This window comes from Chanodichthys erythropterus, chromosome 23 (assembly GCF_024489055.1).
Source record: "Chanodichthys erythropterus isolate Z2021 chromosome 23, ASM2448905v1, whole genome shotgun sequence".
NCBI classification, from domain to species: domain Eukaryota; kingdom Metazoa; phylum Chordata; class Actinopteri; order Cypriniformes; family Xenocyprididae; genus Chanodichthys; species Chanodichthys erythropterus.
The window spans coordinates 5,406,017-5,420,331 of NC_090243.1; the positions used below are offsets into that span (position 1 = coordinate 5,406,017).

Consider the following 14,315-nt stretch of genomic DNA (forward strand, 5'->3'; position numbering starts at 1 on the left):
ATCTAAACAAACTGAACTCTGACATCAATGGAACCCATGTGCGCACCAGAAGTGCTTGTGTGAAAGCACCCTTACAGACCCCAGACCTTTAGACGGGAGTGCATATGTTGGTTTTCCCATAAATTACATGTGTTTTACTAGTAAATTAGTATTTGATGGTCATCGTTTGTGACTCTTGTCATTAGTGCTTCATATATTGAGGTATACTTCATGTCTCTAGTGCATTTCCAAAGCACTAGAGTGACTGATTTTTACATTCATCAATACGTGAATCATGTCGAGCACATCCTTGTGACCATGTCATCATCGTTCAAGCTGTTATTACGCATCCTGAATCGCACGTGAACTCACCAGGATTTTGAAAAAGACACTCCCTCATCTGGAATATCTCTCATTTCTTGAATGTCTGGCACTCCTGGTCCAATTACAGCTGCTGAAAGCTGAGCTGTGGCATAAGCCCCCCGTCCACCCCCAGTGGCCCCTGCCGCCCCCACCTCGATCTCCCTCAAACCCTTTAACCCCTTAATCTCATTGACAATCAACAGCAACTCACTGGACCTTTGTCTGTGGCTCTCCTTTCCTCTCCTTCCCATCTTCCCCCCTCTTTCCTGCATTTCCCCCTTCACTCTGTCTTAATACCCCTCTCAGAAAAAGAAGGCTAAGATTTCAGAAAGATACAGGGACTGCCCAGTGGCAGCTCTTGGTGACAGCATAACGGCCTGTGGTTTTCCGTCCAGCTTTGCTCGGTCCTTAGTGTGCTTGTGGGCTTCGGTCTGTGTGTGTATGTATGTGTGTGTGTGGTAAGGGGTTTTACTCACTCCAGCCCTAGAGCTACACTGAGCTTTAGAGCCACAGCCCCCTGCTGCTTCTCAGATTCGTGCTGTGTGTGTGTCTATCCTCCCACTCAACAAAGGCTTCTCAGATACTGCTAGTCCTCTACAGGTTTTCTGAGTGAGGGGCTGGAGGCAGGGCTAGCGCTTTGTGATGTTCTCATAGGGCATTGTAATGAGTTGAGGATGGAGGGATAGTGATGTTTATTTATGTATACACCATTTTATTTCATTCAGGCACTTATGACTACTCTGGTTACTGTTGAATAGACTCAGTTTTTAGTCAGAGTACTTCATGTTTTTTTCCCCCCCAAATTGGTTAGTGTTGTGATTTTATTCACTCATTCATATTTTACATGTTTTTTCATGGTTTCAGTTGGGCTTTTTGGCTTCAGTGGTTTTCAAATATATAAATATATATTTTTATAATTATATTTTTTAAGTATTTAAATATACACTACTGTTTAAAAGTTTGTGGGTCAGTGAGATTTTTTTTATACTTGTATTCAACAATGATGCATTAAATTGATCTAAAGTGACAGCAAAAAATATAAAAAATTAATTATGTCCTTCTAAGTGTTCTATTCATCAAAGAATTCTGGAAAAAAAAAGTATCAACAGTTTCCAAAGAAGCATTAAGCAGAATATTGTCAACATTTATAATAAAAAAGAAAAATATGAAACATAAAACAATGTTTCATATTTTTATTTTTTATTATAAATGTTGACAATATGCTGCACCACATCAGCATATTAGAATGACTGATTGGAGACTGGAGTAATGGCTGCTGAAAATGTAACTTTGCCATCACAGAAATAAATTACAAATATAAATGAAATATTATTTGAAATATAATAAATAAATAATAAATATTATAATTTGAAATATAAATAGAAAATGGTTATTTAAATGTTGATATTTTACTGTATTTATCAAATAAAAATCTTACTGACTCCAATGTTTTGAATGGTAGTGTGTATTTATGTTATTATATATTTGTATACATTTTTTTTTTTTTGTCTCCCATTTTGTCAGAATAAAATGACAATACGTCGCTTGTTTTGTTTGTTGTCATCCATTGTGGTTGTAGCTCTATTGTACATGACAGCATGATGTTTCTGCAGGATGTACCATGTCGCCCTGTCACCATGTTAATGGACTGACAACATCAGCACAGTCTCTTGGATTAATAGTTCAATAGCTGGCTACTAACCCCTGACTTTTCCATGTCAGTCTTTGTTTCAGTGGGCTGCTGGTAAACAAAGACCATTTTGTGACCTGAGGATTATTGTGGCATTTGTTGTCAATAGCTGCTTTAGAAATGTGGCATATTTTACCAAGATTTCTTTTTTTTTTTTAAATAAATGCTATAAAATTGTGTTGGAAAATGTAATATAATGGTTGGTCAGTTTGGATGTAAAGTTCATGCATCATGGCACAATGTTTTTTTCTTCTTCTTTATATATTTTTTCCTTAATATAAAATCAGCCGTTTCTGTTGGTACATGGAGAATGTTGTTGAATTGTAGTTGTATAGAGAAATCAAATATAAGTAACTATATAAAGGTATTCTTTGGCTTTCCTGAACTACATTTCCATACATAAAATATAGGGATGCACCGATATGAAAATTTTGGCCGATAAAGATAATTCTTTAAATTTGAAAGCCGATAACCGGTATATTGGCTGATAAATAAACATTTGGATATAGATTTGATTTTTGAGAGCCTGATTACAAAGACACAAGTTTCACCATTAAAAGCCATGGCCCATGTACATGATTACAATGTTTTCATTATAATTTTATTTAGCCTATATGACAGAATTGCGCTTAACTTGATTTTTCTTTTTGAAGTGACTCCAATCATATTTCAAGCAATTCAAATCCATCTTGGTGAACTGTGTGCATCTGAAGTGTCTCAGCTGTATGAAATAATCCATTATTTATCAGCTTTAATATATCGGCCAAATTTCATCCGAAACTGATATGGTGGCCGATATATCGTGCATCCCTAGTGAAATAACCTTGGATGTTGGCATTGCATTAAAACAAACAAACAAACATTACCATAGGTCGACTTGAAGAGCTCATGCAAGTTGCTTTTGATGGAGTAACCATTTAAAATAAAAAAATCAAGACAATGTTTTTTTTCACCTTCTTTTTCCGTAATTGTCTTTTGTTTCCTTTGTCTCAGTAAGGGCTATTTTCTTTGCTGCTAGAAGAGAGAGAAGTGAGAAATAGGAAAAAAAGGTAATTGGACAGATTTTAATGGTAACTCGAAGTTCCTTTTTCACCTTTTAGAGAAGGAGCAAAGGCCGTGGTAGTAGGGCTCAAAGCTTAAGTGATTCTTCCACTCACTCTTTGGATAAGCACCATGACAAGGAAAAGAAGGTAAGGCAGCCTCCAGATTTACCTCACTTCCTGCCATGTGTGATTGATGCCCCCCTCCTCACGACTTCAGACTATGAGGTAAACGAACAAAACTAAAACTCTTGTTTGTCCGAAATATGCAAATTGAACGAGCCACTGTCACCCTGTGCCGACCCTCACATGCACACTTTTTATATCCCACAGAGCTTTTAATGCAATGGGAGGGAGAAGAGTGCCTTTTATCACTCAAAGTGATTAGTATTTTGATGCTGCCACAAATTATCAACATAAAGAGAGCTGTATGCATAGAAAAACATCCGTCATGGCCATTAGTTCCACAGAGTATGTTTAATCAGTATTTATAGGTAGTGTAGTCATTTGTTCCACTAATTTTCTATACGCAGCCATACCAAATGAAACATGTAGCGTTATTAGCCCTGCTCGCCTTCCCATTTAATTCAATTAAGCGTAGGTCCTGTAACATGGCCTCATATCAATAAATGGGTATGTAACAGCAGAAGACGATCCGTAGTGCGTGTAAAAAAAACAAAAACAAATGTTTGATTGTGCCTCTTGTCTGTATTTTTCTCTTCTTACTGTAATAATGATGGTATTTAAAATGCTAATCCAGCAGACCTCATAGTGTGAAATGTGTGGAGGAGCTCATCACATTTATCCATCGTCATTGATAATTTTCTGCCTGTCCCTAAGCAGCTCCCACTGGCCACATATTTCAAACACTCAGCCTCTGTACAGCCATCTTAATCAGTGATAGCTTGCCTGATTTGTTCTGTTTGAACCGGGTCATTAAAATGGCTATCAGTGTTGATTTAACATTTATTTAAATGTTTTGTCGTTTTCTTCAGTTTTTGAAGTTTGTTGGAAGGATTTGCATTTATTTATTATTTTAATGGTCTGTTGTCGAACCTTTTATTTTGTCTTCATTTAATAAATTTGCTTAATAGTTGTTTTTCAACTATGATATAATTTTGACATTTTATCTTTTTTTTTAATTTAATTTAAATTTTAAAAAAAGTGATAATTGTGTATTTTTGCTATTCTGCAAGCTTACCAACCTACATAAAGTCAGTTCAATTGTAAAGTGCATGCATTTTTGTGATATAATATAAATATTTTTTTTTTAAGTTGCAAATTAAAACAAGTTCTGTATTTTGATTTATTAAAGATCATATTTTAAAGTAATGTGAAGAAAGTATTAGACTATGTATTGCGTTCATGTAAATCTGAATGCTCACAATAGTCAGATGAGCACTTACAGTGGGGAGTACAGGTCAGACATTGAGGCTGTTGGTTATTTGACACAAATTCTCTAATTATTTGGATTGGTTTGAATGAGTTTGCATTGGAAATGCATACTAAAATGGAGTGGATGGTGCTCTTTTAAGCTGCTCAAAGACCGACTGTGCAGCCTGTGTAATTTAGGTCAGCAAAAGATTAAATACGAGATGCCATTTAAAGCAGTTTCTCCTGGAATTATTCTGATATTTAACTTCTTCACCTTATTCTGCATCGAGAGGGGTTGGCATGAACAATGATTCGGGTTGGAGCTGTATTCTTGAAGATCGTGTTGTGAAGTGCTCTGTGCTCCGCCGTGGCTATTGTTACGACGCCTGATTTGCATTAGCAAAGGGGGCCCATCCCCCTTACTCCACATTCCCAGGTCAAAGGTCGGGGGGCTCAGATGTATACCTAGCTAATTCCAAACCCCAGGGCCAAACAACAATAGAGGCTAAAAGCTTCTCAATTTGCAGCTAGTTCAGATGTGCTCTGAGAGGCCGTCGAGAGCGGCATCTGGGAATAAAATGATGTTTTCAATCTCTCTTCCTTCTCCTGCCTCACATATCTTAAATTCTGATCTGTTTGGGATTTTAGCTTTGTTTTCTGGATGATTAGTTTTTTTTGTTTTGTATTTAAACTTTTTTTATTTTTAAGATTTATTATATTTATTCATTTCCGTAGTTGAATTTTAATACTTAGCCTGAAGCCTCGGGAGTAATTTCTTTGTTCGCCCTGAAAGAGATTTGCTACATTTCACTAATCTGCTGAAGGCATTGATGAATTATGATAAATGCCTTGGCATTTGTTCTCTCTTTTGCAGTCACCTCTGCCTGAACTATTCATCTTTGTATAATTAAGATAGCTGTCGTCTTATGTCAAACTCTTGCAAGATGTTTGTCAGAAATTTAATTAGACCAGTAAGCAGCAGTTCATACCTGCATTTTGTCATTACATAAGGGTCTATGTATCTAGATGGTTTCAGTTTATTTATTTGATGGAATTAAGATGAATTTTATGGTGTGTATTTTTCTTTTTTTCACATTCATAATAAAAGCCAAGTAATGACATGATTTTTTTTTTTATCTCATATAACACTGTCTTGTCAACACTTTTAGAAACAATGTTAATTAAGACTAAGAGTTTTGTCTTTGCGTCCTTTCAAAATTATCACTTTTCTTGGAGAGCAAATGTGGCATAACAAAGCTTTGTCATTTTTGTAAATGCACTTATATTTTTAATATTGTCACTATTAATAAACTTGCCATGTTAAAATTATGTGGTTTGCAGCATAAGCAAATAATTTTTAAGTACAACACAAACAGTGACATTTGTTTTGGATATATAGGTTGCAGATGAAAACCAATAGCAATGCGTATTCAGTACAAATACAATCTTTTCCAAACATTAAAAAAAATTCCCATGGTGCTTATTCAACACCTTCATTTCAAGTGTGTATGATTTTTCTGTTCTAAGAAAATGACATTTAAAATGGTATATGTTGGAAAATAGTAAATGGCGTAAAAGAAGCAGAAGCTCATTTTCATTTTCATTGAAAAACTTGAGCCTGAGGGCCTCTGGAATTGTCACCACCACTTGCACAGAGAAGTAGCGTAAACCGTTATGTTCAGAATAATTGTCAATTCTAACCGAGACAATGGCTGGAAGATGATCGAAAGGGGCAAAAAAAAATAGACGTTTGTATATCGCTCCAGTGGGGAATGTGTAAATATTCTGTACGAATGGTTCAGGATCACTGCATATTTTTACAGCCATGCTCTTAAGAACAGAAACGGAGAGGTTGGAGGTGTTCGATTGGAGTGCGAGGTGTAAATTTGTTCACGCTCCCGTTTCTCGGGCGCAAATAGAGCTGTGTGGAGCGTGGCACTAGACTGGGGTGTAAATTAAGCTGCAGTAGACTCTGGTCAGGCCTGCAATGTGAAACCTTTCCCATCCAGAGGAATACGCTTGATTATTCTTTACAGGAAGGTCTTCATGAGATGTGATTTATAAGATCTTCCTCTCCTTGCCGGGTTTGAATGCATGCCAAACGATTGACTTGTTCAGAATGGGACTTTCATTGTTTCTTCTTTTTCCTGTCTTTCTGTCTTTTTGTTTTCAGAAATTACAGTCTAGGCTAAAGTCCCTGCCAAGCTGTACTGGCTTCAGTCAAAACCTTTGCTGCACCAACTTCATTAAGGTTTTTTTTTGTTGTTGTTGTTGTTTCATCACAGAAACATAAAGAAAGAGATCGCCACAAACCAAAGCACAAAAAGTCTTTGGAACTGTCACCTTCCCTGGTTCCAGCACTGATGGTGACCTCTGAGAAGGTGAGTCCACACCTGTCTGTTAGACTAGGATTGATGTCTGAGAGTTTGTAAAATGCTAATAATAAAAAAAGTGCATTCTAAGCCTGTGTGTGCGTTTCCTTCTTGGCCACAGAGCTACAACAGCAGCAGTGGCGGAAGTGTCTCCTCCATCTCCTCCACTCAGAAGCGACTGGATGACAGCGGAGGCCGTTTCACCAATGCCAACTTCCAAGAAGTTCCATCTCACTCCAGTTCCAGTTCCAAGGATGGCGGCTCCTCAGATGGCAAGAGCTCAGACGGCAAAAGCAAGAAGTCCAGCAGTCATGGCACCAGCTCAAGCTCGGGGTCCAGGGGCCGCAAGTCCGCGCCGAGCAAACCCCACGGTCCCGTGGTCACCACTGCTACTTCATCCACGGCCCCCTCCTCAACCAGTCCTTTTCAGCAAGGTGAGACTTTCAAACATGCCACCTTCACTTTCACTTCAGATTGTTGATGAAGTGAATTGGTAAACACCCTCTCCATGGATCTATATTGAGCGGCCAGATTGAAGTCTCATGTCGACTTCCTGAGTGTGACGTTTTGAGTCTGTTGTGACCGAGCTGGATGGAAGCCAGAAGCCGTAATCTTGGCATGTGTGTGCGATAAGGCTGTCGTCTGGCTGGCTGCCGCTGTAATGTGGAGCGGCGAGTCTTTCCGAACTTGCAGTGCTTGTGGGTGGCGTCTGTGTGTGTGTGTCTGTGTGTGTGTGTGTGTGTGTGTGTGTGAGTGTTTATGTGTGTTATGAGGGAGTTTGGGAGTCAGAGGAGAAGCATGTTCCCTTCCTTTCTGCTATCAAGCCGTGATGGAGGGATTGAAGCAGAGGTCACGTCTGGAAAATTCAGACTAATCATTAATGTGTCAAAGTGCGGCAGGGGCCTCCTCGCTGGAGTTGCGTGCAAACTTCAGGGAACCCTGGAAGAAGAAACAATGCAGTGTTTTCTCAGCAGAGCACAATGAGATCAAAAGATGTTGGAGATTAACTATGAAGTCTAATCTTCTGACTGAGAATTTGTCATATTGTCTGGGCTGTTGTGACAACACCTGACACAGACCCTGCCACACGACTGATGTAATATCCCAAGTATATGAGAAAGATTACAATATCAGCAATCTTTTATTAAATTGAGCCCTTTGTGTTTGACAATAACAGAGAGCTGTGGTAATATGTAAAATTTATATATTGCCACTTATGTGAATCTTGTTGATATAAGAACGGCAGATAAAAAGTAATATTCTTTGAGGCAGGATTGAAGATTTTAAGTTAAGTCGTCTTTTCGGACAGATTTTGCTTTTCTTCAGGCAGTAAATGGATAGTAGTGTTCAATCTAGGATCCAGCAACAAGATATTGCAGGACTTCCTGAATGTGTTAGTAGCTATAGTTGACTATTTATTTGTCATGGCAGCTTTTTTGGTGATATTGCTTTATCTTCGAGACATGTTAATTGGCATGCAAGCGCTGTGTGTGTTTAGATGTTAGTAGGATAGACTGCATGGTAAAACTGCAGCCTCTTGCCACAGCTGTGAAAACATGCACGTCAGAGTTGTTTCTCTGGCTTTGGTTAAAGGACGAGTCCTTGCCTGAGGGAAGGGTCTGAATGAACACCTAGATCTGGGTCACCCTTCTTGCCTGCCTACATACCTGATTGTTTGGCTTCCTGCGAGTTAGACTGGTGCACCAGATCATGGAATTTCCTGATTTCTTCAGGAAATGGTCATTTTCTAAAATATGCTATAAATATTTTCAAAATCAGAAAGAATTTTGATTCTGACACTAAAACATTCTCATCTAAGAGGTCAAGTCATTGTGTTTTAATTGCATTTTTAATATATTTTTTGGATACCAGATCAGGAAGAAGAAATGAGTATTACGTCATTGATCCTCCTACCTATTTTTTTTTTTTTTTGGGTATTCGTTTTGGACAACTAATATATTTAGGGTCAGTAAGATGATGATATTTTTTTTAAAGAAATATTTTTATTCAGCAAGGATGCATTAAATTGATCAAAAGTGAGAGTAAAGACATTTTTTTTAATGTTGCAAAAGATTTCTATTTCAAATAAATGTTGTTCTTTTAAACTTTATTCAATTAAAAAATTGAATTTACTTCATTTATTAAAAAATATAAATCATAGTTTCCACAAAAATATTAAGCTACACAGCTGTTCAACATTGATAATAAGAAGTGTTTTTTGACCTTCAAATCAGTATATTAGAATGATTTCTGAAGGTTCATGTGACACTGAAGACTGGAGTAATGGCTGCTGAAAATTCAGCTGTGCCATCAGATCATTTTTATGTATAAAACTGTTTTAAAATATATTAAAATAGAAAACAGTCCCTTTAGATTATAATAGTTTTTCACAGTATTCCATCTCACTGATCAAAATGAATACAGCCTTGATGAGCATAAGATAGTCCTTTAAAAAAAAAAAAAGTATAGTGTAGTGGTAGTGTATAATATAGCAAAAGTTGCTGAATTATTATGGACAGAATTGATAATGGTTTGTGTGCTACAATATTACAAACTCTTAATATAAAAGATGATTGTAGCGCTGTTGTCCAGTTCTGTACTTAAAAATTTGTGGCTGCAAAAATATCATAGTTTTGTGACCATATGCCACCTCTCTGTTGGTTTATGCTGTCGGACTGTTAATGTGGTATTGACATTAAGGTGCGATTTTATCTTTCTCTCTTCCTTTTTCTCTCTCAGGTCTTTTATTAGGAAGCAGCAGCAGCAGCAGTAAATCAGCCACTAGTGGGTCTGTGGTTCAGCCCACATCTGATTTCCTTAGCTTCTCTGATCCCACCCTGAGGGCCGGCGACTCTTACACGCCTCCATCCTTTAGCCGTTGCCACGTAAAAGGTGGTGCAGAAAGCGGAGCCTCTGAAGGCATGGTGGCTCTCAACACCTTCAGCATGATGTCCCTCCCCCAAAGCTCCAGTAAGCATTACGAAAACTGTCACCCAGCCGGAGAGCTGGGTGGCCTGGCCTCGACCGGCTACAAACGACCCCAGCCCTCCTCATCCTCTTCCTCTGCGACATCGTCTTCATCTACAGGTGAGGATGGAGTGAAGAAAAAGAAGAGGGGGAACTGGAGGAACCGTTATGGACCGTGCTTCACCACCCAGGACAGTAAAACCACTGATACCGGAGAGCACGGATCCACAATGCCCGCATCCACCTCCCCTTCGCCATCCTCCATGAGCACCATTTCCTGCCGTGGGAGCTCCGTCAGCAGTACTGGAGGTGTGGGAGCAGTGAGTGCTGGTAGCAGCAGTCTGGGGATTCAGAAGTCCCCATCCCTCCTCAGGAATGGAAACTTACAGGGTATGACTGTCAGCTCTCCACCAGCTGGACCAGGTAAGCAGAGAGAGCATTTAATTTATTTAAAGTTTGCTTAGGGTGTACTCGCACTAGGCTCTCTGAACTGTGCCTGAGCGCGTTTGACCCCCAAAGCCCGGTTCATTTGACTAGTGTGATCGCTCTGTACCGTGCCCGGGGCATGGTTCGTTTAGCCGTCCCTGGCCCGCCAGAGCATGGTTCAGCACGGTACGCATGCAGTGTGATCGCTAACCGCGCCGGAGCACGGGACAGCTACTACTTTTGTGTGCACTACTGTCATCATTACGATGGCGAACATCTTTATTACTACTTGGATAGTACGATTTTCAATTAATGTCATTAATTTGAGTGAATTTGAGTGTATTTTGAGTTTAACAGTTCTGATTCTCAGCTTATTGAGGAACAGGAATTTTAGTTTGTGAGTAAAGCTACAAATTACTGCCTTCGTAATAATCCTCTGATATGTGCAAGTGAAAATCGTTGCACGGAATAAATAATGCATTTATTATCTTAGCGAAAGTGCTTTTCTTCCTGTTTTCTTCCATACAAAAAGTTGCAACATTAATTGATAAGTGTACTATCCAAGTAGTAATAAAGATGTTTGCCGTCATAATGATGACAGTAGTTCACACTAAAGTAGTAGCTTTTCCGTGCTCTGGCGTGGTTAGCGGTCACAGTGCATGCATACCGCGCTTTGGCACAGTATAGAGCAATCACACTAGTCGAACGAACCGGTCTTTGGGGGTCAAACACATTCGGGCACGGTCCAGAGCACCTAATGTGAGTACATCCTAAATCATGATCAAGATTTCTGCTGTTCTTGTTTACATATAACCATCGATGATATTTTCCACTTTTGTTTTTTTTTTTGACATTTCTGTTATCTTGCGTTGTAAACAAACCTCCACTAGCTTTCATGCTTAGGGTTGCCAGATGTCAAGAGTTTAAATCTGTCAATCAGAACTTTTCTCTTAAATCGAAACGTTTTCTTCCTAGTGTTCTCTTTTGGTTTGTGCTTACATGGAAGTGTAGGAATTCTGATTAAATTTCTCAAATGAGAACAATCATGATTATTTAATCATGATTATAATTTGAGCAACATAATCATAATTATCAGTTTAACCATTATTGTGCAGCCTTAGAATGGATGATAAAATCCTATATGACTTTGTCTAAATAAAAAAACAAATAACTAAAATCATTATTTATAGATATATATAATGATATATCATATATAGATATAAATATATAGATATATAGTTCTGTCAGTTGATTAAAAATTAACTAATTAACCAAAATTTTTTAATGATTTCGATTATAAACACTTAAGTTTTTAATATATTTTTAAATGTAATAATTTCACAGTTAATCTCTGAATTAAGGTAGAAACAACATAAAGACAGTATATTTTAAATAATTGTTTAATGGCAACTGTTTATGAATGAAGGCCAGTAATTGAAAAATGAAATTGATTTTTTTTTTCTCTCAATTTTAGCCATTAATTATAGTCATTCAACATTACAGTGTAATTGAAAGCTATCAATTTTAACATTTATTAGGCTTCAAAAAATATAACAACTTTTAATTTAAGTGAACTTAAATCAATCTTCACATAAACCCATAATAAATGTCATATTTGTGTTTGTCACATAGACAAGACATTCGCAGATAGCACATTCTCTTTTGTCTTGTCGCGCTTGAATGGTTTAAAAGCACTTGAATAAGATCTTGAATAAAAAGCGCATGAATAAGAGCGTGATCATATGTAACACAAGCCAAAGGATGACAAAAAACAGATGCTGTTAATTGCTTAAATATCTTGAACGCATTAAACTGAAAAAAATTAAATGCATGCGTTAACATTGATAGCACTTTCTTTCCTCTTCTTTTCTTATCTCTCAGATTTTCTAACTTTTACTTTTTTTTCTTTTTTTCTTGGACTCTTATACATGATTGTACATTGTAGCATATAAAAATGGGCTATCATAAATTGGCATGTTTTGGTCGATCTGAGATAATTGTTTTTCAGGAATTACACATTGAAGGGACTTTTCAATATCGCATTCCTCTAATTCATCTTAATCTTGCCATGAATTGCAGTTTTTTCCATCTCCATTTATTATAAAAAGAAAAAAGAAATCCATTTGAGGTCCGCTGTTCTCGAATAGAAGCCTGGGAACCAGCATGATGTTGTTTTGGTCTGTGCTGAAGCTCATTAGGGTAAAAGTGGATGGAGGTGCTCTCTAAAGTGCTTCCTCATTCCTACCTGATTGAGAGCTTAGAGTGGCCCGCTGAATCTCCATAGAGATGCACATTAACCTGTTGAGCCTGAGGGAGCTGGAGGAGGGAAGGAGCCCGTAACAGGCAATTAGTTAAAATTTTATTTGTTCCTCCCTGTCGTTGTCTTCGCTCGGGATCTAGAGTGAGCCGACATCACTTACCGGCTTAAGATAGTGCGTAGAAATGCCCTGACCCCTACTGGCCTTCCCGTTCACTGAGCTGGAGCCAGAACTTGCACTCTTAATGCACATATGTGGTCACACCATTCTTTCTCACTCATTTGCAGGCACCATCTCTCTCACACCTGCTAAATCTAGCCATTGACATAAGCGCTCCACGTACACATGCCAGCTAGAATGTTTTAACGGGCCTTATCTGTGTGCACCGCACTGTTGCTTGGCAACGGTTTGGCTTTTTTGTAGTTTCTTTCCTTCTGATTAGAACTTTAAAAAATCTGGTGTTTTTTTTTATTTTTTTATCTCTGTCACTCCCTACTCCTGTGCCGTCTCACTATCGCCCTGTCCCCTCTCTCTAGGATTTTTTTGTTTGTTTGGTGCTTGTTCTCCCACCCGTCCCTGCCCTCACCTGTTCCTGGCCTTTGGCTGGACTGTAAATATTTAGCTATTGCTAATGCAGGGCTACAGCAGAGTGCTCCACCTCATCTATCTGTCTCACCCTCCCTCAGTGGCTCCCAGCTCTCCCTTTTTTTTTTTTTTTTTTTTTTTTGGATGGATGGATGACTGGTTTATCAGGGGAGCAGTGGGGGCCATTATTAAATGCAAACATTCATCTCGGTTCTGGCTGGGTGTAGGGCTTTATAGGGTGTTATTTGGAGAGGGGAGAATGATTCTTGTTGGTTTTTCATTTGAAATTAGAAGGAAAAGCTGGGTTAGACAAATGAGTGAAATGTACTGTTAAAGGGTTAGGTCACCAAAAAATAAAAATTCTGTCATTAATTACTCACCTTCGTTCATCTTCAGAAAACAAATGCTCCCATAGAAAGCAGTGAAATTACCAAGGCTATTCAAGGTCCAAAGAAGTAGTAAAGGCATTGTTAAAATAGTCCATGTGACCACAGTTGTTCAACCTTAATGCTATGAAGTGACTAGAATTACATTTTGACGTAGATCACGGAAGCTCTGCAATGTGTCTTCAATGTAAACTGCGTAGGAGAATGACAGAGTACAGAGGAAATTGTTGAATAAAGTCATTTTTTTGTTTTATGCGCACAAAAAATGTTCTTGTCACTTCATAACATTAAGGTTGAACCACTGAGTTAAAAGTGACTTTTAACAATGTCTTTACTACATTTCTGGACCTTGAATGTAGTAATTTCGTTGCTTTCTATGGGAGATAGAACCTCTCGGATTTCATCTTTGTGTTCTGAAGATGAACAGGTCTTAAGGTTTGGGACGACATGAGGGTGAGTAATTAATGACAGAAATTTCATTTTTGGGTGGACTAACCCTTTAAGGCTGGAAGACTCTACAGAACTTTTGATAATTGAATAGATTTTAAAACGCTAGGCATTGTAAAGCTTGTCGACTTTTAATAGGGTTACAGTGAAAAACTGGCAATCATACACTAAATGACTGAAGATATCACACCACAAGGCTTTCAAGTTCTGAACGAAACAAACTTATGCAGAAACATGTGATTCCTCCAGACTGCAAATCAGGGCAAAAATCTAGGCAAATTTATGTAGCATATTCTAGCCTTTAAAAAAAAAAAAAAGTAAATATATTCTAGACAGACATCTTTGTCATTTTTTTTTTTTTTTGTAGCATGATACAGCGTGATGCTAAAAATGTTGCACAAAAGTTAAAATAAGTTCATTTAAAAAAT

At 37.9% G+C, this 14,315-nt stretch overlaps 1 protein-coding gene across 3 annotated transcripts in view; it reads left to right on the forward strand.

Moving 5' to 3' along the window:
* Positions 1-14,315, forward strand: part of mllt10 (MLLT10 histone lysine methyltransferase DOT1L cofactor) — a 54,161-nt gene that overhangs the window by 16,647 nt on the left and 23,199 nt on the right. For all 3 annotated transcript variants that reach the window (XM_067378700.1, XM_067378699.1, XM_067378701.1), the window contains 3 exons: positions 6,732-6,827; positions 6,940-7,252; positions 9,558-10,208. In XM_067378700.1, coding sequence (XP_067234801.1) covers positions 6,732-6,827; positions 6,940-7,252; positions 9,558-10,208 — 1,060 coding nt within the window. The remainder of the gene's footprint in view (positions 1-6,731; positions 6,828-6,939; positions 7,253-9,557; positions 10,209-14,315) is intronic.